We start from the raw sequence: 25,874 nt of genomic DNA, 5'->3' as shown, positions 1-25,874 counted from the left end.
GAATTTGCTCAGTTGTAAAATGTAGATGATTATAATACTGTATTTGTAATAGACTTGTTGTGAGATCAAACGGGATAATGTGTAAAGCATCATTAAGCACCTGATGGATAGCAATGAGAATCTAAAAACTGCCTGCAAGCACAGTTCCTGGCAAGTAGGAAGAGCTCAATAGTTGATAGTTTTTATTGTTGTATGATAAACATATGGAGTACTGTGTGGTTAGAATTGATTTTGATGAACCTGTGATTGTTTAAATGGTGCAAATCATTTCTTCCGTTCTTCTTTTTAGAGCACCTTGTAGATAGCCTGGGCTTTATATTTCACTGTTCAACAGGGAGAAATATGGTTTTTTATTTTTTTTTAAAGATTTTATTTATTTATTTGAGCAAGAGAGAGCGCGAGCGAGCCTGACAGAGGATAGGTAAGAGGGAGAAGCAGACTCCCTGCTGTGCAGCGACCCGGATGTGGGACTTGAACCTGGAACTCCAGGCTCATGATCTGAGTCAGAGGCAGTTGATTGACCAACTGAGTCCCAGGCGCATGGAATTTGGTTTAATCCTACATCAGAAAACTTCAAAACAACAAAAATTGTGAAATGTAGTGCAACTTCTTCACTTTATACATGTGTAAACATACATTATGTGTAAGACCATTTAAATTGCATTTCAAGTGAGGTAAGGAAAATTCGCATTTAATCTTGTGATTTCTTTTGCAAAACAAACCGTTCTTTTCTAAGCAGAATTATCATTCTCTAACTGATCTGTTTCATAAATGTTTATGTCTGCGTACCCGTTTCTCTGAAACTATATATGGAAGACTTGAAGAAAAGCCTTACAACGGTCGTATGTTCACTTCACACAGGACTCCACCGGCTGCGAAAACAGGCCAAAAGAAAAAATTAAAATGCACTTTCGTGGGTTTATCTCACAAACTCATACAACAAGCATTTACACAACAAAAGCTCTTCCTAGAAATGGTAGCAAAAAAACTCATAAGACTACTTTCGCAATCTACAGCACCCCCGCAGGAATTCTATAAGCAACAAACCGAAAAGAGCCCCGCAAAGTAATCCGATTTACGCTAACACTTGTCCTTCCACTAAAAGCAGCTGCTGTACTTCCTTCAACCCGTTGGTTATGGTCACAAGTGACGCCAATCCAACAACATAGCCAGAAAATGACTGCATTTGAGAGCGAGGAAATACCCGCCGTCTCTCCAATTACGTCTTCTATTTTCCCCTGCATGAATAATAAAGCTAGATTTAAGCAGCAACAATAACAAACTCAAGCAGATTGTTGGAGTCGGTGGAAAGAATGCAGATTTTCGGCTGACCGGAAGAAGAAACAGCAACCAATCGGGACTCGTTTCTCAATGGCCAATTAAACTTCGCCTTACTCGGTCGTGCTGAAGGGAAGCGGACCTGGAAGTCTTTGTCTCCGGTGTGCGGCCGCGATCCCTTGGAGGGGATTGAACACCTGAGGCTCTGTTTTTTTTTTTTTTTTTTTTAATCTGACGGTGAAGGGACAAGAGGTTCCGGCCTTTTCCAGTCTTGGCTGGATTTGCTTGTATTTTGTTCTTAGCCACTGCTCATGTAATGCACTCCCTTAACCAGGAAATTAAAGCGTTCTCCCGGGATAATCTCAGGAAGCAATGTACCAGGGTGACAACGCTAACTGGAAAGAAAATTATAGAAACATGGAAAGATGCCAGAATTCATGTTGTGGAAGAAGTAGAGCCGAGCAGTGGGGGTAGTTGTGGTTTTGTGCAGGATCTTAGCTTGGACCTGCATATTGGTGTTATTAAGCCATGGTTGCTCCTGGGTGAGTATATCAATTTGGCATTAACTCATTGATTCCTTTTAGCGACATTACTTTATCGGTTTTTTGTTTTTTTGTTTTTCCTCCAAATGTGTAATATTCTGTTCTATCAGCTATTCTGCTGAAAAGCTGAAATGTTTCCTTTTTTAGATTGGGAACTTCCATTAGCTGGCTGGTGATGTTTCTGCCCCACAATATATCCATAAGAAGCATGGATTCTAGTACCACATGGCACCTGGCATATGGATTTTAGAACTTATCCTTTTTTTTGTTTTGTTTTCGTCTCTGGAGGATGGCATGTTAATGTTGTATGTTCTTGGATTATAAATGGATATAGCCTTTAAAATCATCAAATTAGAAAGAATGCTTTTATTAGGCAAAACTAAATAGTAAGGGTTAAGGGTATAGAAAAGTTAGTACTTGAAATTGCGGAATGTTTGCTGCCTCTGCTGTTACAAATCATGGAATGCATGCCTCCTATAGCCATCTCTATCGAAGTACCTGTTTTTGGAGTGTTAAGGAGAAATTGTGTTTTCATTTCATAGCTATGAATTTGATAGTTTGATAGTGAATTTCTTGTATTAGGAAGAATATTGCTTCCCTACATAAAGCACGGTTGGCAAATAGTAAATGAAACGGTTATGAAAAGCTCAAACTTGTTAGCTTGGCAAGAATGTGGCATGGCATTCTTTTAAAAAAAAAATTAGTGTGTTCAAGAGGATTTGAATTATTTTTCATTTGTGAATAGAGAAATCAAGACTTGGAAAGATTAATGATTTGCCAGTATTTATGCAGTCAAGCCATTCTTGAGTAGAAAGAACACTGAACTGGGAGTCAGAAATAGCCAGGTCCTGTTGTGAAGTGCACAGTAGCATCTTTTAAAAAAACTCTCGGAAGTAGGGATTATCAGCTCCATTTCACAGATGGGACCTGAATTTAACAATAGTCAAATAATTTGCACAAGGTAACACACCTAGTAAATAACAGAGCTGGATGGACATCAAGCTCAAGTCTGATCCACTCCTGCTCTGCATTGTCGTTTAGACTTCCTCAGGGAGTCCAGGTTTTCAGTCCTGCTCTACCTCTTGGTAAATAAACTAGCACAAGTCATTTGTTCTTTCTGGTCCTCCAAGAAACCACCTGTAAAACTAAAGTAAAGGTGTCTGTTTCTCTCTTAGGTTTATCCTGAGGTTGTGAAAAGTTTCTGAAACAAATTAATTGCAAGTATACATATGAGTTTTTATTGTATTATGTATTACATGAATTGCTACATGAGATATCTTTCATTTTAAATAAATATTTCCAACAAGTTTCTGAAGCCCCATGAAAATCAAGGGATCATTTAATTAGTCTAAAGTTTCATCCAGGACTTGCACACCATTTCTAGGAAAGAAAATACGCCCAGGCACATTTTTCAGTTATATGGCTTCCATTGTAGTAATAATGATTTAAAATTCTATTGTAGAATTTTAAAATACCGTTTCACTCTCATGAACTTTGTTTATGATTTTTTTTTTAAGATTTTTTTAATTTATTTACTTGACAGAGAGAGATCACAAGTAGGCAGAGAGGCAGACAGAGAGAGAGAGGAGGAAGCAGGCTCCCTGCCGAGCAGAGAGCCCGATGCGGGACTCGATCCCAGGACCCTGAGATCATGACCTGAGCCGAAGGCAGCGGCTTAACCCACTGAGCCACCCAGGCACCCTGTTTATGATTTTTTAATCTAGACTTAATCCAAAGTGAGTTGATCAAGGTAGTATTCTCATATTGGTATTGGAACCCTTCCCAGAATCCTGGGAGAGTTCTGGAAGAGATTTCTGAAACTAGACCTTATATGGTCTCCTCTCTGGACCAGGAAATGGGATATTTATTAGGTACACCCTCCTTTCCTGTGAAAGGTAGATGGACCCTTTTCTGCCTAGTTACAAGTGCCTTATTCTTGAGGAACGCATGAATGATTACATCGTAAGTTCTTCCACATGAATGATGCAGGGGTTTTTTCTGACCAGACTGAGTTTCTCTCTGGAGATGGGGGGATTGTTTCTAGGTTACTTCAAAGAGCTTCCTTTATCTCTTCAAAGCAGCACAACTTCCACCTAGGACTATATAAAATTAATTTTTGTTTTCTGCAGGGAATAAAGAAAGTGAAGCCGTAAAACTAACCTTTTTCAGTTATCTCATAAATTCAGACCAGCCTCTGCATTTCAAAAATCTTATCTAGGCCCTTGAACTATCCAACAAGTTGACAAAAAGATTGTAGCATTTTTGTCCTAGGCTTTTAAGATTATATTTCTACAACAAAATAACTAGGACTTTTCTTAAAACCAACTTACTTTGTAAAAGTAGAAAATTTCATTTCTCTTGGGTAGTTGAAAGGTACATGTATTATGTCATATATATATTCTGTTAAGAAGTCCCAACTGGTGATATTTGAGGTCCTCTCTTCAATTCTAAGTGAAAATCTTAGAATCTTTTATAAGGGTATGGAGAATTTTTGATATCTAGGAAGCCCCGTATTCTTGGGAGGTGATAATAAATTAAATTTGTTTAGCTCTTTTATTTTGTGCAGTTCTTCCGCAAATATTCTTTTACTTTATCCTTATAGTAATTTATGCTCCTGTGTTTATTCATTTATGAATGCTCACTCCTACAAATTTTCTCAAATAAAACATTTCTTTTGGATATCATTTCTTTTCCATTGCAATAATGGTTTGTTTTTGTGATGATGGCAATAATGATTTATAAAAAAAAAAAGAAAGAAAATAGTGATTTATAAATTAAGACATACTATATCAGAATTTATACAATAATTAGTACTTTCATAAAAAGAATCTCTTTTTTAAAAAAATATTTTATTTATTTGACAGAGAGATAGCACAAGTAAACAGAGCTGGCAGGCAGAGGGAGAAGGAGAAGCAGGCTCTCCACTGAGCAGGGAGTCTGATGTGGGGCTCGATCCCAGGACTCTGGGATCATGACCTGAGCTGAAGGCAGAGGCTTAACCGACTGAGCCACCCAGGTGCCCCCATAAAAAGAATCTCTTAAACAGAAACAGATGATATGTATATTATGACGGCAAAATACTATAAATACCTCTTTATATTTCCATAAGAATCCTTGGCCAAATAATGAATATTAGTGGCTTGAAGTATCAATGTAAAAAAAAAAACAACCCTGTAAATTGTTATTATTAGCCCTCTTTGTTTAATTATTTCCTTATACATCAACTTTTTAATTATTTTCAAAACTATTCATACAGTAAAGTACTTGGTATTTAGTTTTATGAGTTTTAACACAATTATGATTAATGTAGCACTGTTAAAACAGTAAAATTCTTAAAATTGATACTTATTTTTCAATCTCAAGGTAGTTTATAAAAGAATAACATTTTACTTTTTCAGGAAAAAAAGGAACACACACAAAAATAACACATTGTCAGGACACCTGAGTGGCTTAGTTGTTTAAGCATCTGCCATTGGCACAGGTCATGATCCCTGGGTCCTGGGATTGAGCCCCACATCAGGCTCCCTGCTGTGTGGGGAGTCTGCTTCTCCCTCTCCCTCTGCTGTTCCCCCTGCTTGTGCTTGTGTTCCCTCTGTTAAATAAATAAATAAAATCTTTTAAAAAACAAAAAACAAAAAACAATTGTCATGATATATGATTTATAGTATTTATTTTTTAATGTGTCTTTCCAATAAAACTTTAACACAGGACTCTAACACAAACCAGTCACTTAAAATTGGAGAAAAGCTGATGTTTATATCTAGAATTTAGAGAGAATTAACTTGAACTGTAATACTACCAAGTAATAAATGTAACATACAAACCAATGACCTGAAATCCATTTATGCTGACTAAAATTGTTTCCCCACCTATTAACACTCATAATTTTCTTATTGTTTGAAAAGGCAGAGCATACAAGTTGCATTTATTTGGCCTCAAGGATACTAATTCTGTTTCAATAGAGTTCATATTCTGGAAGTGAGTTTCAAAATGTAGCAGCCAATTCTGAAATGTAATCAACCTGTTGTGTTTGGGGTGTGTGTTTAATGGAAATGATCGAAGTATCCAGCTGTGATAAATATAATAATGGCAATCTATTGTTAAAGAATTTCATTCATGCATGCTTCCTTTTTTTTTTTCTCTTTAAAGAGACAGGCAGAGTAGAATTAATTGTTATTTAAGAGATTATTTACATTTAATTTATTTGAAGCCATTTTCCCCCTGGAGATGGTTAGAACTTCCTGCACAAAATTGAAAAATTATTTTTAAAAATTTTTTATTTAAAATATTTTTATTTATTTATTTGACAGAGATCACAATTAGGCAGAGAGGCAGAGGGGGGGGGAAGCAGTACCCCCCCCACCCCTGTGCAGAGAGCCTGACGGGGCTCGATCCCAGGACCCTGAGATCATGACCTGAGCCGCAGGAGAGGCTTAACCCACTGAGCCACCCAGGCGCCCCCCAAAATTATTTTTTAATTATGAAGTATTTCAAAGGTATAGACAGTTAAAGACAATAATATGACAAACAACTATGTATTCAGCATCCAGCTTTTAACAGATGTTAATATTTTCATAGGCTAACATTTAGGAATAAAGTTAAATGTAGGCTCAGTAAGGAAACTGAGTTTCAGGTTACAAGGAGATTACTGGCTTTTCAGCTACCCAAAATCACTTAATAGAAGCTGGCAGATTCCTTCGGTAAGGTAAGAAAAATATTGTGCGTAGAAATGGATCCTAACTTAGGAAAGAAATTCTTAAAATCTTTAAATAGTAAATGTCCAATTTTTTCAGTTTCAAATTGTTTAACTCACTTTAACTGGTTATCTCCTATTTGGACTTGCTTATTAGTTAGAGTCCTTTTCCAGGTTTGGTAGATCTGGAGAGCCAACTTTGACAGGAAGAAATGGTAAAAGGGGGTAGCCCTATTGGTACACGGAATGTGGCTAGAATTCATAGACCAACAGTGTTTGCTCTAAGCTATTGGGTATTCCCAAACCAAAGGGCATTAAGTTTTTTTTGGATGGCTTTTTAAATATCCTTTTTTAAGTTACAAAAGAAAGAAATATTTATTGTAAAAAAATATAAATTAACATACAGAAAAAAAATCACCTGTAATCCCACTGTAAACATTTGTTCTATGTTGTTCTATACTTCCTGTCCATTTTTAGGCATTTACATATTGTTTGTTTTTATAAAAATAGATTTTGTAACCTAATGGTATCACCACCTAATATATTGAGAATGTATTTCCATGCCATAGATACTCTTCTGCATTTTCCTTGTTTTTTTTTTTTTTTTTTAGTAAACTCTACCCCCAATGTGGGGCTTAAACCCATGACTCAGATCAAGAGTAACATGCTCTACCCACTGAGCCAGCCAGGTGCCTGTGCATCCTCATTTTTTATTTCTTCTTCTTTTTTTTTTTTTAAGATTTTATTTATTTTACAGAGAGAGAGATCAGTCACAAGCAGGAGGAGTGGCAGAGGGAGAGGGAGAAGCAGGCTCCCCGCTGAACAAGAAGCTAGATGATGTGGGGCTCTATCCCAGGATCCCAGGATCATTACCTGAGATGAAGGCAGACACTTAACCAACTGAGCCATCCAGGTGCCCCACAAGATGAACATTTTTGAGTGAATATTTCTAAATTGCCTTTTAGAGGTTGGATTGAGGTCCTTCCAAGTTGCATTTTTAAAATAAATAACTAATAGAATTGCTGCAAAAATTAGTTTAAAAAGTTAGAATGATTATTTTATGTTCAAGATGATATGATTTATTTCTTATAGGGTCACAAGATGCTGCTCATGATCTGGATACCCTGAAAAAGTACAAGGTAAAAAAAAAAATGCTTCAGATCTGGCACAATGGATAGGAAGTATTTTAATTTTTACATTTATTTAGGAAACTATTAGTCCATATCAGACTTGGGGTCTTTTTAGATTTATTTATTTAGTTTTAGAGAGAGAGAGCACAGGGAGGGGCAGAGGGAGAGGGAGAGAAACTTCGGTAGACTACTCACTGAGTTTGATGGGGGGCTTGATCTCACGACCCTGAGATTGTGACCTGAGCTAAAACTCAGGAGTTGGATGCTTCATTGACTGCACCACCCAGGGGCCCCCACTTCAGAGTTTAATTGATAACATTTTTGGTTGTCATTTTAATAAAGTTGCAACAATTATTGTACCTAATTAAAATGTGCGGATTTATAATCTGTCTTTCCAATTTTATATTCTCTCTGTCTCCCTTCATGTATTCTTTTTTTTTTTTTTTAAAGATTATTTATTTATTTATTTGAGAGAGAGACAGTGAGAGAGAACAAGAGCGAGGAGGTCAGAGGGAGAAGCAGACTCCCCATGGAGCTGGGAGCCTGATGTGGGACTCGATCCCGGGACTCCAGGATCATGACCTGAGCTAAAGGCAGTCGTCCAACCAACTGAGCCACCCAGGTGCCCTCCCTTCATGTATTCTTATGAACCAGATTTCGAAGCATGTTTTCTTAACTCTGTTTGTGTAGTTCCTTTGTGTAGGATAGACTTTCCTCTTCTTTTCTTGTCCAAGACCTACCCATGCCCGAGTCCCAACTCACATAATCACTTCTTCCCCAATGCTATCTTTTCCTACCCTCAACTATGTGATTTATTACTTATTTCAGAATTTACTAAAAAAATTTCAGCCATCTATTTTGTCAAACAGTATTTCAGCATCATGGAGTTGCTGTGATTTGTAGAATGCAAGAGGTTTTTAGTCACATGAAGCTTATGATTTGAGAGGCATAGAGGGAAGAAAGACAAATAAGCAGCTTTAGTCCAGTGTATTTTGTGCTTTGATGGGGAAATGCAGGTGCTGTTGCAGAGCATATGAGATGATGCCCTTTGTCCATGTTTGTTTGGGTTGGGTTGGGGATTGTAAGATCAGGGAAATCTTCCTGGAGGGAATGATAACTGAAGTTTGCTCAGAACGGCATGGGGAGGGAGCAGACAGAAAAGTGTTCAGTTAGGAGAAATGCTTTGTTTGGAGGCCCAGAAGAGAAAGGTCAGTGCTTTCAGAGATGGAAAAAAAAAAGTTCAGGGGCACCTGGGTGGCTCAGTCGTTAAGCGTCTGCCTTTGGCTCAGGTCATGATCCTAGGGTCCTGGGATCGAGCCCCATATCAGGCTCCCTGCTCAGCGGGAAGCCTTCCTCTCTCTCTCACCCCCCTGCTTGTGTTGCCTCTCTCCCTGTCTTGCTCTCTTTCTGTCAAATAAATAAAATCTTAAAAAAAAAAATTACAAAAAAAAAGAAAATTTCAGTAACCCAGGAATTAGAGAGTGAGAAAGAAGGAGACCAAGAAACAAGGCCAGACATGTAAGCAAGAGTAAGATCATTAAAGTCCATGTAAACCAGAGTAAACGCTTTGGACTTTTCCAGAAGTCTTTGAAATTCTTTACCCAGGGGAGTAATAGGATCAAATTTGCAATTTGAAAGGTTCTTGTCAGAGGCATTGTGGAAAATAAATTGGAGTGTTGCACAAACTAGTGTGGAGAAACTAAGTTAGGGGGCAGTTGCAGTAACCGTTATAACTGCCTGACAGTAGAGATAATGGCCTGGAATTGCATACGGTTATGAGAATTACTGTATCTCCTAATAGAATCCATCTTAGATAGATTAACATAAGTAGAATAAGTTTCAAAGTCTTGTTTAGTAAGTTAATATTTCTCAAGGAAAAAATGAAAAATTAAAAAACTGATAAATTCATTCATTGGCAAGTGTTTCATGATCTATCCCCTCTTAGGGTACACCAATTCAAATTTGCTTTCACCTGGGTGATGTGAATCAAGCAGCTGTTTAAAAGATCCCTTTGAGGGCGCCTGTTGGTTGATTCCCTCTGTTGGCTCACTTGGTTAAGTGGCTGCCTTCAGCTCAGGCTGTGATCCCGAAGTCCTGGAATTGAGCCCCTTGTTGGGCTCCCTGCTCAGCAGAGAGCCTGGTTCTCCATTTCCCTCTGTTTGCTGCTCTGTCTGCTTGTGCTGTCTATCTCTCTGTCAAACAAATAAATAAATAATGATTTTAAAAATTAAATAAAAGACCCCTCTGTCTCTGGACATGTGGCCCTGTTAGAGGCCTAAAAGAAGCAAAGGTAAACTGAGCAGCTAAGTAGAGGGTTTATTGAAAAATTTAGTGATTTGGCAAAACTAAATTATTCACTTAAATGGATGGCACATTTCGAAGGGATATTCTAGAACTTAAGTAAAGTGCTATAATTAATAGAAATTCTCTTGTGGAGGATCATTTCAGAAATTTCAATAGGAATTTCATTTTAATGTTTGGGTATAGTAATAGTAGTTGTTTTATTGGTAAGGTATCCAAGTGCCTGGTGTGTGCCCTATAAAGCACTGTGAAAGATGGAAGGTTGAGTATAACATAAAATGTTCCAAGTTACTTATTGCTGCATTGTTCATAATAGCAAATCATTGGAAACAACCTACTTGTTCATTGATAGTGAACTGTTTAAATAAACAATAGTGTACTTAGTGTACTTAGTGTACTTAGAATACAGTATAGTTATATAAAAGAACATTAGGAGAAGGGTCTGTAAATACTGATATGAAAAAATCTCCAGGATAAATTTAAGAGAAAGGGGAACCCAAGGTGTTGCCTTTGTGTCAGAAAGGGAATAAATTATTTGTCTAAAGATGCTCTAAAAGATATACAAAAAACCAAAAAGGTGGTTACCATTAAGGTGGGAGATAATGGAGTAGATAGGGACATGGTGAGAGCAAGATTTCTTTATGTTTCTTTTTTATAATGTTCTGATTTTTTAACCATTTTCAAAATACAAGATTTATTAAAATTGGAAATAAGAATGCCTAAATGTGAGGATTAAGTGTGATAACTTATATCCTGGCACATACTAGGTTCTCGATAAGGGGCTACTACTATCCCTGTTGCAGAAGGCTTCCCAAGAGCAATCATTGTTAGGACCTCCATAACTACATTTTGGAAGTATGCTTAGAAAGGGTTTTAGACTGGATGCCTATTACCACCACCACCTGTGACCTAGTACCATTCTTTTTAATCAGAACTAATCAATACACATATAAACTGCATTTCCCAGCAGTTTCCCAAACTCCCCAGGCATTGGTAATCCACAATATTTGTAAAGCACTTTTACTTTTCAGCAGGTTTTCCCAAGATTGTCATTTGTTTTTCTCCATAATCCTGTGAAGATCTATAGATAGTGAGAGGTGTATGTGTTTGCGCTTGTGCATATATATATGCACATGAATACATCCATATATAAAATTCCTCATTCCTGGTTTTTTGGGAATGTACAATACAATTGTAAAGACAAGGCCAACACATCGATAATGTAAAACATTGGAAGCTGTTACATAATAAGGGCAGAATCATAATGCTGGTCAGAAGTATACTGGCTGTGAGTGACTTGACATAGATAGGACTTTACTGGGGAAAACAGAAGGACATTTCAGACTTTATCTTCTAAAAATATTTTTACCTTTCTTTCTAGTTTCTCCTGTCTCCTTATTTAAGAGTCTTTCTTGAGTAGACATATGAGATGTTTTCTGTTTTTCTTCCACAAGGCAGTTAGGTCAGTAAATGGCCTATGGCCTGTTTTCATAAGGCCTAAATCCTGGGTTGGGAAGCACAGAAACCCGAGTAAGGAAAGAGAATGTGTATAATGCTTTAGGGGGATCTCTGGAATCTGAGGGCGGAAAGTAGCTATACTGGAGAATAGAACGCCATGCAAGATGGTGCTTCTCTCCCACAGGCATCATGGTCCCTCTCTGCAAATCTACTCTATTATTATTTGGGAGCAGAAAATTTGCAGCTTCTTTGAGCACTTAAAAGAAAGTGGCTATCTTATAGCTATCAAGTTTGGGGATCAAATAATTTGGTTAGTCTTGTTTAAGTTGGGTGTCTGCCTGAATGCAGTCAGCTGTACTAGGGGGAGGAGCATGGCACTGTCAGAACCGTATCTATGAGAATAGTAGGGGCAAGAGAGGTAGAGCTGGACACATAGTCTAAAATATGTGTGAAGCACATGAAAATACGGAGATCAGGCAAAACCTAACACCCATGTTGAGAGAGAGAATAAGAACAGTGAAGCATGTCATAACAAGAAACAGTACCTTATTTTCCTGATCCATTTTACTTTTGGAATCTTTTAACTGACTTTCCACATGGCTCCTTCCATATGCTTGGTAGGCTGTAGGAAAGGAACTCAAATGCACAGATGGAGTAGAAGTTTGCTTTTGTGTACCATTGGAAAGAAAATCTTTCATGACCATCCTTTCAACCAGACTCATTCACTGGAAGCTCTGGGTTTGAGGCCCTATGGCATTGACATCTTTTAAAACCTCACTGAGTGATTCAAATGTGTAGCCACTCTTTTTTTTTTTTTAATTAACATATAATGTATTATTTTTCTCAGGGGTGCAGGTATGTGAATCATCAGGTTTCACAGCAATCACCATAGCACAGATCCTCTCCAATGTCCAAAACCCAGTCACCCTATCCCTACCCTCCCACCCCTCAGCAACCCTCAGTTTGTTTCTTGAGATTAAGAGTCTCTTATGGTTTGTCTCCCTCCTGATCCCATCTTATTTCATTTTTTCCTTCTCTACCCCCACTACTCCCCACCCTGCCTCTCAAATTCCTCATATCAGAGAGATCACATGACAATTATCTTTCTCTGATTAACTTATTTCGCTTAGCATAATACCCTCTAGTTCCATCCACATCATTGCAAATGGCAAGATTTCATTTCTTTTGATGGCTGCATAGTATTCCATTGTCTGTATATACCATATCTTCTTTATCTAGTCATATGTTGATGGACATCTAGGTTCTTTCCATGGTTTGGCTATTGTGGACATTGCTACTATAAACACTCAGGTGCACACGCCCCTTCAGATAAATACCCAGTAGTGCAATTGCTGGGTCTTAGGGTAGCTCTATTTTCAACTTTTTGAGGAACCTCCATATTGTTTTCCGGTGCGGCCACTCTTGAGAACCATCGTATTTTTAATGAATGTGAAGGGAAATTGGGACTTAGTTACTGAAAGGGAATTGTGTTATTGATATACTTCCCTTATTCAAGTTTTTTATATGGCTATTCATTGATTTTCCCAACAAATATTTTAGGTGCTTTCTGTGCTAAGGTCACTGCTCACTCACAGAGCTTACTTTTTTTTTTTTTTTTTTTTCCTGACTCAGAGACAGAGAGAGATCACAAGTAGGCAGAGAGTCAGGCAGAGAGAGAGGGGGAAGCAGGCTCCCCGCCGAGCAGGGAGCCCAGTGCAGGGCTCCATCCCAGGACCCCGGAATCATGACCTGAGCCAAAGGCAGAGGCTCAACCCACTGAGCCACCCAGGTGCCCCTCACAGTGCTTACCTCTATTAACAGTGAGTAAACCAAACATGGTCCCTAACCTCTTGGAGTTTCTAGTGCCATCAGGGAGACAAATAATCTAAAAGCGGGGAGAGTTATAATTAGGGTGGGTAGAGGGTGCTATGGGAATACAGAGAATTAGCACTTCTGGTGAGGGAGGTATCAGAGGTGGCTTCCTGCACATATTATTCAAGTGACTTACACTTAAATTGTTTATCCTTGTTACAAATCTCAACATCCCATTCTCTTGCCTAATATTAATTCATAGCTAAATTTTTAAAAATCATCTTTTTTTTTCTCTTTAAGGTGACTCATATTCTCAATGTTGCATATGGAGTTGAAAATGCTTTCCTTGGTGACTTTATATATAAGAACATTTCTATATTGGATCTGCCTGAAACCAATATCCTGTCTTATTTTCCAGAATGTTTTGAATTTATTGAACAAGTGAAAATGAAGGTAAGTTTTATTTTGGTCCACAGTTCTTCAAAGGCAAAAATTTTAAAATACAAGTCCATTATTCAATCTTTATAATGAATACATAGAGAATCACTATGAAATTTCCCCCAACAATTTTTTTTTTTTTAAGATTTTATTTATTTATTTGACACAGAGAGATCACAAGTAGGCAGAGAGGCAGGCAGAGAGAGAGGAAGGGAAGCAGCCTCCCTGCCGAGCAGAGAGCCGGATGCAGGTTCCTGGGATCATGACCTGAGCCGAAAGCAGATGTTTTTACCCACTAAGCCACCCAGGCACTCAGAGATACTTACTTTTAACATTAATTTCTCATCTTCCTATAGCTTCCTGAGAAATGGTAGCAGATGAAATTCTCCACTTACTGAATTTTCCTGTGTTTATATGTACTTAGATTTCCTTTGATGGTTTATAACTACCTGCTCTCTGACCACTTTGCAAGATAATCAGATGGAGTATGGGATGGACGCTGCTGTAGTCCTTTCAATGTATTTATGAAGATTAATTTGCATTTTTATGGGTGTGGTAGGGATATTGAATTTATGCATTTTTAACAATAGAAAAGTATAGGGTGCTCTAAAGACTAAATGTGTATTGCTCTATTGAGATTGTATGAAAATGCTGATCAGAAGCTGTCCATTGGTTCTCTGATTTTAAAAGACCAACAGATAATCTCCTACTTCAGCTTTGGTAATAGATCCAAGTTAACACTGGGCTTCTAGGTTGGCTGTTACCAGTAATTATACCTTGAAATGAGGTCACTTTTAGTTAATATATAATTCTTACAAACTTTATGTGACATAAGTAGATGGGAATGTAGAAGCATTTACAGAGAAAAGTTAACTGTCCTGGGGTACCTAACAATTAATGACACTTAACATCAGAATCCAGCTTAGTTGAATCTGGGTAATGATTTCCCTTCTACCTTTTCTCCTTTCCTTTTTTTCTTCCCTCGCCCCATCCTTCTTTATATTTAGTAAAATTTACTGAATGCTTTACATGTCCAGCACTGTTCTAGGTGCTTTCCTTTAGATTATCTGGAAAATATAAATCTATTCAACTCTGTCATCCAGCTTTATTTAATAGCGGATATTTAGATAAAAGAAGAGGAGGAAGGTTTCTAATTCAAGGCCTAATATTGGCCAGTGTTTTCTCTTATGAAAACCTTTATGAAGTCTAGATTATTACATTCCAGTGTGTCAGTTGTGATAGTGTTAAAAATAAACATGATCATGTTTCTCTATTAGCTGCTTCTCTAAGGAGATGTGGAATATGCCTTAAATGGTAAAAGAAAAATGTAGGCATCATCCATATGCATATTCATATTTGAAGACATGTACATGTTGCAAATAAATTGTGGAAAGGGTAATAATCAATTAAAAGTTTCCTTTTCTTGGGTTTCCTAAAAAAACAGAACCCGAGAAAAAGATTAAGAGCTGGTGCTTCATTTGAAAGAGGGAATCCATGGACAGTGAGAGTGGGAAGAAAGGGAGGTGACTCAGGAAAGGTTGGGAAGCTGCGAAAGGATGATGCATTTTCCTTGCTCAGCACGACTGCACAGGGAGCTGCCGGTGAAATAGTTGGGTGCTCAGCAGGTGTACCACCTTTGCTCCTGAAGTCATTCCGGCAGGGAGGACAAAGAAACTGCACCACTGTACAGACTTTGGGAGGGAGAGAAGAGAGAATTCATCTGGCTCTCTGTCAGCTCCTGTTCTACACGATCAAACTTTGCCCACGGGGAGGTAACTAATACCACAATTCCAAGTTACAACAATCCACTCCTTTAGCAGCTGCCTTGAAGCCAAACTCAGTAGTCTGTGGTCTGACTTTTCATCCACATTCAGAAGCAGCAGGAGAGTCCAGAACTCAGGGCCTACTTGTTTATGCAGAGACCACCACAGGGGAAGAGCCAGGCCTTCTTAGGCAAGCAAAAGTCATTAGGTCTAAGGGGAGCAGTTGGCCAAGAAGTGGAGGCAGAGGTGGAGAAGCTTAGGGTCCATGACGTGATGGTACCAAGAGAATCTGAGGAGGTACCTAAAATGTTTCTGCTATAAAATGTATTAGAATTCCATAATCTGTTCTAATTTTCTCAAGCATTATGTTTTATCCTGCAGTCCTAAACTCAGCCTATATTTCCTTGCCCTGAAAACTCTTTGCTGTTCAGAGTAATACATACTTAGTTTTAAAATAGAATTCTTGAATTTTTTCATTTTTTTCTAGAAGAGATCCTTTCACAACTTTCTCTGTTGTATGTACAGATTTTATTAAATGTGATTACTCAGTGAATTAAATGTCTTAAAACTACCTTTCTAGGCCCTATACTTACTTGTTTTATCTTTTCACATTCAGCTGCCAAAAGGATTCTCTTCTCTTTTCCCATGTCTTTTCTCATTGTTTTCTGTACTTGTAAAACCCTATTGTTTGGTTTCTCTGCCTTTCCTCTATCTCTGCCTCACGCATTATTTGTTAGGTTTTTGCATTAAGAGACAGAAATACACATGAGAGGAAAGTAGTAGAGTAACCTTTGTGGCCTTAAGAGTTCTTTTATGAAAATTTACTTGACTCCCTATTTTTATGTGCAGAAGGTTTTGTTAATATGAAAAGGTGTATTTGATATTCCATGTTTACTCTATTATTCATTTTATGTGATGTGATTTTAAAAACATGATGTAAGTAAACAATGTCATTGTAGAAAAATTTAAAAATACAGATAATTAAAAGTTTACTGTCCTTACACCGTGTAGACGTAACTACTGGTTATATATATATATATATATATATATATATATATATATATATATATATTTGATATCAAAAGACTCATTTAAAAAAGACCTAAACTTGGCTTGGTTTATCTGTCAATAAATATTAATTACTTATTCTGAGAAGATATGAGGGAAACATACATACTACTGCCCTCACAGAGCTTGCAGTCTAGTTGAAAAGTTATTTACAACAGCATGAGAACAAAGAATGCTTGATAAACTAGAAATACTTTTACATGATTTCTATCTGCCCAGAGCAAAATGATGATTCAAATTTTTAAGAGAATACTTTCTTTTTGGAAATGAAAAACAAAATTAATTTATTTGCTTGGCAAACATTTATGGAATATCTATTATGTGCCTAAAACTGCACTAAGGACACAGCATACAAAGATGGCTAAGGTATTCCCCTGACCCCATCTCACTCAGAAAGAGACAGACTGCTTAGAATAGAACCCACTATTAGCTAGACCAAGAAGTAGAGCAGAGGCCTTCTAGGCAGAGGACAATAACTGGTGTAAAAGAAAAAGTTTCTTTATAAATTTTTAAATTATTACTATTTTGAAGGGGGATCAAAAGCCAGTAACTTTCCTGAGAATACTTAGGTCAGATACTTAACCCACTGAGCCACCCAGGAATACTTAACATTATTAAACATGAGCCGACCATGGATACATAGTATGTAAGGCTGAAAATAAAGCTTGTTTCATTTGCAAAGACCTATTGTGACTCAAAACTGATGACTAGTATGTAGTCAGGAAATATTAAAAATGACATTGAATGATATCTCTTATTTCGCTTACAATTTTAGGTTTCTTTTGAACATCTGATTTGTTTTGAGATAAAAGAAGTTCCTTGCTAGTTTTCATAGTTTACTGTAATATGATTTTTAAATGCCTTTAATCTCATAAAAATGAGCTATTATACAAAGTAAGAAAGTTGCATGTATGTATAGCGACTATTGGTGTTAGCCCATCCTGTACAGAAACAGTTAAAATTTGGAAATAATCATATATATAAGAAAACAATTGAAATTGTCTTTTTGATATGAGGATTTTCAAAAGATTAACTAATTTTATTGTGAATCATTTGGTTTTCTTGAAATGAGAAGCATTTGTAAATTTATTGCAATAGATTAGGAAAGGAATTTTCAACAGATGTTCAATTGTGAGAAAACTACCTTGCAAAAGTGAAATGATCCTATGAGTCATAAATACGGTATTGTTAATATATGCTTTGGGTAGAGACTTAGTTTAGGTTTTATTTTTTCCCCCTACCCTGTTCTAATCTTTCTTTTGTGTTGTACCAAAAGAAGAATCAGGAAATGAAGTAACTAAAATGTCTAATTCTGTAAGGTGTGCTTCCAGTTCACTTCATTTTGCTTAGATAATTAACTTTTTAAAAGCCTGAGACAAGACAGCCTGATGAGTGCTTTTCCATCAGCTCCATCATTTCATTATTAATGCAGTATTACCCATCAGCATTGGTCTTGCACCATGTCCCTTTTCAAATGTAAAGTATCATTTGCAAGTTATCCGAGACATTTTTCATTTATTGACCCGATGCTAAAGTATCTAATTGCCTTTTCTACTTCACATTGTCATGAGCTGTTTGTGTCATCATTTTACTACCTCATAAATTTAACTTTTTTTTAAGTTACTCCCTTCCAGAATAAAGTATATCCGAGGGTAGAAAAGTTTTTCCTTTCTGGTCATTTTACACATAGATTGCCAAGCCAGTGACACTGGTTTCTTTGTAGGAACACTGTGTGCCTATGATGTTTGGGTCTTTCTGTTTAATGTTATGACTATGGTTTTATTTATTTCTATACGTATATTACCCGTGACTTTTATTTATGGATATGTATCTCCTAACACAGGCTTTTACATATACTTTACTAGATTACTTCAGTTTGATAAAAGATACTTTTTCAAAATTCCAAATACATTATCAAAGCATTTCAATCCCTGGGGGGTAGGAAGAAAAGTTTTTTGATGGATTAATTGATTTTTTCCATTCATTGCTTATAAAGAATTGTGTTTTGGTCATTGAATACATTGAATCAAACAAATTGATAAAATGAGTATTTTTAATAATTTCAAGTAGCATAAGAATGTACAAGTGATTTAATAACCTTTCTAAGTGAATAATGGGGATTTTTGATTGGTTTTATTGCAGGATGGAGTGCTTCTTGTTCATTGTAATGCAGGAGTTTCCAGGGCTGCTGCAATTGTAATAGGTTTCCTGATGAATTCTGAAGAAATTTCATTTACAAGTGCTTTCTCTTTGGTGAAAAATGCAAGGCCTTCCATATGTCCAAATGCTGGCTTCATGGAGCAGCTTCGTACATACCAAGAGGGCAAAGAAAGCAATAAGTGTGACAACATACAGGAATTAGAAAGGGGTGACAGTTCATAAGTTAAACTCCGGCAGATAAAGGACAATTGTAATTGCTGAATTAGCCCCTATAGCCACCTGTCCCCTTTTTTGTTTTTTTTTTGTTTTTTTTTTTTTTTAAAGATTTTATTTATTATTTATTTGACAGAGAGAGAGAAATCACAAGTAGGCAGAGAGTCAGGCAGAGAGAGAGAGAGAGAAGCAGGCTCCCGCTGAGCAAAGAGCCCGATGCGGGGCTCGATCCCAGGACACCGAGATCATGACCTGAGCCGAAGGCAGTGGCTTAATCCACTGAGCCACCCAGGCGCCCCACCTGTCCCCTTTTTTGAAGAGTAGACAGAAAAACTTCCTTTTGTCTTGTGTTTTTCAAGTGGAAATGGATGTTAATTGAGTGTCTTGAGCTGGTGTATAAACACATTTTTAAATTATATCATGTTTTCTTTGGTATTAAATATGTGATTCAACAGTTCTTTAATTTGCTAAGAGAAGAAGATATATTACCAATAATTGATTTCTGTAGAAAAAAAAGATTTACATTCAAAATCTTTATTAGAGCATGAAAAGATTTTTCTATTGCAGTAACTGTTTCCATGAAGGAAGAAATTTGAAGTACTACCTGACTTACTATTTCAGAGGGAGGTAAATTTCTTTGTAAAGAATTTGAGATTAAAAATTAATACCTTAAACCTCCCAAAAGAGATAACCCAAATCTGCAGGTTAATACAGTATAGGTATACTATACAGATATAGTATACCTTGTTTTATTGAACTTTACTTCATTGTGCTTCGCAGATGTGTGTTTTACAAATCAAAAGTGGTACTTCTGCATCAAAGAAGTCTGTCGGCACCATTTTTAATGAGAGCATTTGCTCACTTAGTGTCTCTGTGTCACATTTTGATAATTTTCAGTCTTTTAAACTTGTTCATTATAGTTGTATTTGTTATGGTGATCTGTGATCAGTGATCTTTGATGTTACTATTGTAATTATTTTGGGGTGCCACGAACCAGACCCAGTAACAGTGAACTTAATTGATAAATACTACATGTGTTGTGACTGTTCTACCAGTTGGCCCTTCCTCCATCCCTCCCTCTCCTCGGGCCTCTCTACTCCCTGAGACACAACAATATTGAAATTAGGCCAATTAATAATCCTACAATGGCCTCTAAGTGTGCAAGTGAAAGGAAGAGTCGCATGTCTCTCACTTTAAATCAAAAGCTAGAAATGATTAAGCTTAGTGAGGAAGGTATGTCAAAAGCAGAGATAGGTCGGAAGCTAGGCCTCTTGCGTCAAACAGTCAGCCAAGTTGTAAATGCAAAGGATAAGTTCTTGAAGGAAATTAAAAGTGGTACTCCAGTGAACACAAGAATGATAAGAAAGCGAAACAGCCTTATTGCTGATATGGAGAAAGTTTTAGTGGTTTGGATAGAAGATCAAACCAGCCACAACATTCCCTTGAGCCAAAGCCTAATCCAGAGCAAGGCCCTAACTCTCTTCAATTCTATGAAGGCTGAGAGGGGTGAGGAGGCTGCAGAAGAAAAGTTTGAAGCTAGCAGAGGTTGGTTCATGAGGTTTAAGGAAAGAAGCCGTCTCTATAACATGAAAGTGCAGGGTGAAGTAGCAACTGCTAATGTAGAAGCTGCAGCAAGTTATCCAGAAGATCTAGCTAGGATAATTAATGAAGGTGGCTACACTAAGCAACAGATTTTCAATGTAGATGAAACAGCCTTATATTGGAAAAAGATGCCATCTAGGACTTTCATAGCTAGAGAGGAGAGGTCAATGCCTGGCTTCAAAGCTTCAAAGGACAGGCTGACTCTCTTGTTAGGAGCTAATGCAGCTGGTGACTTTAAGTTGAAGCCAATGCTCATTTACCATTCTGAAAATCCTAGGGCTCTTAAGAATTATGCTAAATCTACTCTGCCTGTACTCTATAAATGGAATAACAGAGCCTGCATGACAGCACATCTGTTTACAACATGGTTTACTGAATATTTTAAGCCCACAGTTGAGACCTACTGCTCAGAAAAAAAAATTGCTTTCAAAATATTACTGCTCATTGACAATGCCCCTGGTCACCCAAGAGCTCTGATGGAGATGTACAGTGAGATTAATGTTGTTTTCATACCTGCTCTGCAACCCATGGACCAAGGAGTCATTTCAACCTTCAAGTCTTATTATTTAAGAAATACATTTCGTAAGGCTATAGCTGCCGTAGATAGTGATTCCTCTGATGGATCTGGGCAAAGTAAACTGAAAGCCTTCTGGAAAAGATTCACTATTCTGGATGCCATTAAGAACATTCGTGATTCATGGGAAGAGGTCAAAATGTCAACATTAACTGGAGTTTGGAAGAATTTGATTCCAGCCCTCATGGTTGACTTTGAGGGGTTCAAGACTTCAGTGGAGGAAGTAACTGCAGATGTGGTAAACATAGCAAAAGAATTAGAATTGGATGTGGAGCCTGAAGATGTGACTGAATTGCTGCAATCTCATGATAAAACTATAATGGATGAGGAATTGCTTCCCATGGGTGAGCAGAGAAAGTGGTTTCTTGAAATGGAATCTACTCCTGGTGAAGATGATGTAAAGATTGTTGAAATGACAACAAAGGATTTAGAATACTACATAAACTTAGTTGATAAAGCAGCAGCAGGCTTTGAGAGGATTGACGCTAATTTTGAAAGAAGTTCTTCTGTGTGTAAAATGCTGTCAAACAGTATCTCATGTTACAGAGACATTGTTCGTGAAAGGAAGAGTCCATCAGTGAGGCAAATTTCATTATTGTCTTATTTTAAGAAATGGCCACAACCACCGCAACCTTCAGCAACCACCACCTTGATCAGTCAGCAACCATCAACATCAAGGCAAGACCCTCCACCAGCAAAAAAATTAAGGCTTTCTGAAAGCTCGGATGATGGTTAGCATTTTTTAGCAATAAAAATTTTTTTAATTAATTTAAATATTTTTAAGTTGAGATATAGACATTATTTCTTTAAAATATGCTATTGCACACTTAATAGACTACTGTGTAGTATAAATGTAATTTTTACATGTACTGGGAAGCCACAAAATTCATTTGACTTACTGTTGCAATATTTGCTTTATTGTAGTGGTCTGGAACTGAACCCACAGTATCTCTGGTATAGGCCTGTATTTACATAGTGGTTACAGTATTCACAAAGTTTTTATATCCTTTCATGAAAATGTACTGACTTTTCACTTTTAACTTAATTCTATGGCCTGTATTTATTTTTTATTTTTACAACTTTTGTATAGATGTTCTGTCTTATGTGATGTGAGCTTATGCTTCCTTTGGTGATCTGGTGGTCTCTTATGTTTTTTTTTTTTTTAAAGATTTTATTTATTTATTCGACAGAGAGAGATCACAGGTAGAGAGGCAGGGAGAGAGAGAGGGAAGCAGGCTCCCTGCTGAGCAGAGAGCCCGATGCGGGACTCGATCCCAGGACCCTATGACCTGAGCCGAAGGCAGCGGCTCAACCCACTGAGCCACCCAGGCGCCCCTCTTATGTTTTTCATATCCTGGGTCCCTAGGCTTCTGTTTTTGGGTTATATGTCATAGTTTTTGGTCTCCTTGGATCTGTGGGAAAATATTTTACACTGAAAGATCATGCTTTAGGTATGATTTATTCAGCTCTCTTTTCTAGTTTGGTATTCTACTAGAGAATATATTTTTAAGGAAAGAAGAGTTATGGTTTTGTATGAAAATTTAAATACTTTGTTAGAAAGCCTAAAATGATTTACAATTTTATCTCTGGCTAGAGGCTTTGAATAGTTTTCTTTTCTTTCTCTCTTTTTTAAATTAAGTTTCCATATTGGCAAGGCTAAACTCTGTACATTATAAATTTGCTTAAAGATATTATTTGAATTCTTCAGAATAAGGTGTACTTAAAATTACAGTAATTAAGATAGAATTTATTTAATAGCTTTCAGATAGTCTTTCATGACTTAGAAAATTTCATTGCCATCTAGATTTTATTAAGAAAGTCTTGAGCTCTTCTTAAATACACATTATAGAAAGCAAGCATATTCCTATGTGTAAGTTGGAAAGTGCACATTGAGTACCTCTATGTATTTGAGACATCCTGTCATCCTGTCAAGGATGCCATCACATGCAAAGCTATGAACTTTGCTTCTCTTGAGAAGTAGCATAAATGTATGTAATCAACCTATAGTGAGCTCTTTGAAGCAGACCAAGGAGATAGAATCTTAAGAATCTTAAGAGGCTGATGTGTAATGTTGTCTTTATGGTTAGTATTGCTGAGGGTTTGCTAAGTGAACCTTTTTTATTCACATGAAAGCATTTATTTCTTCTGCTAGGTGCTTTTTAGTTTTTAGCCATTAAATATGATATGAAGCCTGACTAGAGCTTGTTCATAATGAATAGTATATTATTTATGTTTCTGGTTTGTGTGCTTAGTTGTTGCCTGTAGTTATCTGGTTATGGGGCAAACACTTATCTTCCGTATCATCTACAGAAGTACTTTGAACATCAGTATTGTTTTATCTTAAATGACAGTAATTGCTTATCTAAAATAGATAAATAGATAAGTGAATTTAATGCAGTCTTTTAAATTAGGGGTACTATATAAGGCAATGGTGTGTCATATATATATATACACACATATGTATATATATACGTATAAAAATTACACACACAGTATTTTTCTTGTGTGTCCCATGGATATGTCACTCTGTCAGACCTAGTTATAAAAAGAAAATTGTTTAATTTTGATCCTCTTTCATTTTAAAAATGTAAAAAAAGGGCGCCTGGGTGGCTCAGTTGGTTGGGCAACTGCGTTTGGCTCAGGTCATCGTCCCAGAGCCCTGGGATTGAGTCCCACATTGGGCTCCCAGCTCCATGGGGAGTCTGCTTCTCCCTCTGACCTCCCCTCTCATCCTCTCTCTCACTCTATCTCTCTCTCTCTCTCAAAATAAACAAATAAAAAATATTTTTTTAAAAATGTAAAAAATATATATATACCAAATATAGGTCTGTTTTGAGGCGAGGAAAAATGTTTCAAGGAGCTTTTGCCTCTATTTTAAAATAGATTTTTCTACCATTTTTAAAGGGAAGAGGAAATGAAAATATCAGTTGCTTTTAAACATTGAAAAGAAATCTCGAGTCTTCTTAGCAAGCTAAAAAAAGTGAGTAGAATAAAGGTACTATAACATAAGATAAAATTATATTTATTTGAGGTTAATATTTTTTTTAATGTTTTGCTAACCTTGTGCTTTATTATAGGTTTGTGATTACATATAATTTGAGTTGAAAATCCAAGAAGTATTTAAATTTTTGGAAGACCGAAGAAATATTTTTCTTAGTTTTTTGGGGGGGGGCAAAATTTAGACCATTATACTAACTCAAAGACAAAAATTTCAGGGAAAATGGAGTATGGTATTTAAAATTGTTATTATAGTTTTACTTTTGCATCCCTTCTTCCCTTTTGAACCTGATTGAAATATATGGATATAGAACTTGGAAGGTATTTTTGCATGTGACATAGGGAACTTACTGTGATTCTGATGGATAATTTCAGTGGTGGTGGGGAAATTTTCTGAATTTGTCAGTGTGATTATTAGTAACTCAAATGGTTCAAATATATAAAGTCCCCCTCAAAAGTAACTTCTCCAAATATTCAAAATGTAGCAAATACAAGTCAGAGTATTGTTTTACAGTATTACTCTGAATTAATGAATTAACACCTTTATGAGCAAAATTGTAAAAGAACAGAAATACAGCATAATGAATTACAGGTTAGGGGCATCAAATCTCCACATAGTCAAAACTCCATGTATAACTTTTGACTCCTCCAGACTCCCCCCAAAATCCATGTATAACTTTTTTTTTTCACGTCTAACTTTTGACTCCCCCAAACTCTCCCCAAAATCAATGTATAACTTTTGTCTCCCCCAAAACTTAACTACTGATAGCCTACAGTCGACCGGAAGCTGTATTACCAATAAGGTAAATAGGTGATACATTATGTACTGTATTCTAATAAAGTAATCTAGAGAAAAAATATTAAAATTATAGTGAAGAGAAAATAAATTTATGGTACTGGACTGCAAAAAAGTCTGCATGTAAAAGGGCCCATGTAGTCGAAACTCATTTTTTTCAAAGGTCAACTGTATTTGGTTTGTTAGGTGAGTCTAAATAATTTTTGTGCCCAAAGGATCCTGAACATATTTAGTCACTCTAGTTATTTAAGAATTTAAACAAGAAGATCTTAAAGTTATATATTCTTACAGTACATATAGGGGCATTTAAAGTTAACAAATTTATGTTTTTTTCCATTGATATACTTTTAAGAATAACTTAAAAAGTTTTCTATTTCAAGTGACTCTTTGACCTACTTATTTTGTATCTGTATTTATAATGTACCCTTTATTGTTTCTAGGTATTGATATACTTTAATAAAAAATAATATATTTACTATTTTCTGCTATTAATATATGTATTTCTTTGAGGTTATTTTAAAAGATTTACTACCTATTTGTTGTCAAATTCTGGGTTAAACCTGTTGGCAGGACACAAAATCATACATTTTGGAATATAAGTTAGTTAAAGGCCTGTGGAGATTTGTTGTGGCAGTTGCTTCAAGAATTGAAAAAGTAAAGTAAGATTTTATAATTGACATTACTGGGTGCCTGGGTGGCTCAGTGGTTAAGCCGCTGCCTTCGGCTCAGGTCATGATCTCAGGGTCCTGGGATCAAGTCCCGCATCCGGCTCTCTGCTCAGCAGGGAGCCTGCTTCCCTCTCTCTCTCTCTCTCTGCCTGCCTCTCTGTCTACTGTGATCTCTCTCTGTCAAATAAATAAAATCTTTAAAAAAAAATAATTGACATTACTGTGGATGAAATGACAGAATTCAATAAAACATTCTAGTATTTTAAATCAAGAGAATATGCTAAATTACTCAAACTACTGAATATTCTAGACAGCATTGAGATTATTTGGACACAGTCTGGCTCCTACTTCCCATGTTCACCCATTATTCTCTGACCTCAT

The 25,874-nt window shown here is 36.5% G+C and overlaps 2 protein-coding genes across 3 annotated transcripts; both read left to right on the top strand.

Moving 5' to 3' along the window:
• Window positions 1-1,389: 1,389 nt before the first annotated feature.
• DUSP19 (dual specificity phosphatase 19) lies at window positions 1,390-18,865 on the top strand. Its single transcript, XM_059166843.1, has 4 exons — window positions 1,390-1,820; window positions 7,606-7,652; window positions 13,515-13,667; window positions 18,626-18,865. Exons 1-4 carry the CDS (start codon window positions 1,595-1,597, stop codon window positions 18,863-18,865), a joined length of 666 nt encoding a protein of 221 aa, XP_059022826.1. The 5' UTR covers window positions 1,390-1,594.
• Window positions 18,866-20,001: 1,136 nt separating this feature from the next.
• On the top strand, window positions 20,002-25,303 carry LOC131827006 (tigger transposable element-derived protein 1). Of its 2 annotated transcripts, XR_009351849.1 has the most exons (3): window positions 20,002-21,763; window positions 23,937-24,012; window positions 24,110-25,303. XR_009351849.1 is itself a non-coding variant. In XM_059166838.1 (2 exons), the coding sequence occupies exons 1-2, from the start codon at window positions 20,002-20,004 to the stop codon at window positions 23,948-23,950; spliced, it is 1,776 nt and encodes a 591-aa protein (XP_059022821.1). In that variant the 3' UTR covers window positions 23,951-25,303. The 2 variants fall into 2 exon arrangements, 1 of the variants encoding a protein (XP_059022821.1); XM_059166838.1 differs by having other exon boundaries at window positions 23,937-25,303.
• The last annotated feature ends 571 nt before the right edge of the window (window positions 25,304-25,874 follow it).

The sequence above is a fragment of the Mustela lutreola genome, chromosome 3, assembly GCF_030435805.1.
Source record: "Mustela lutreola isolate mMusLut2 chromosome 3, mMusLut2.pri, whole genome shotgun sequence".
Taxonomy (NCBI): Eukaryota; Metazoa; Chordata; class Mammalia; order Carnivora; family Mustelidae; genus Mustela; species Mustela lutreola.
The sequence above is the reverse complement of the archived record's forward strand: the minus strand, read 5'-3'. Positions and strand labels throughout refer to the sequence as shown.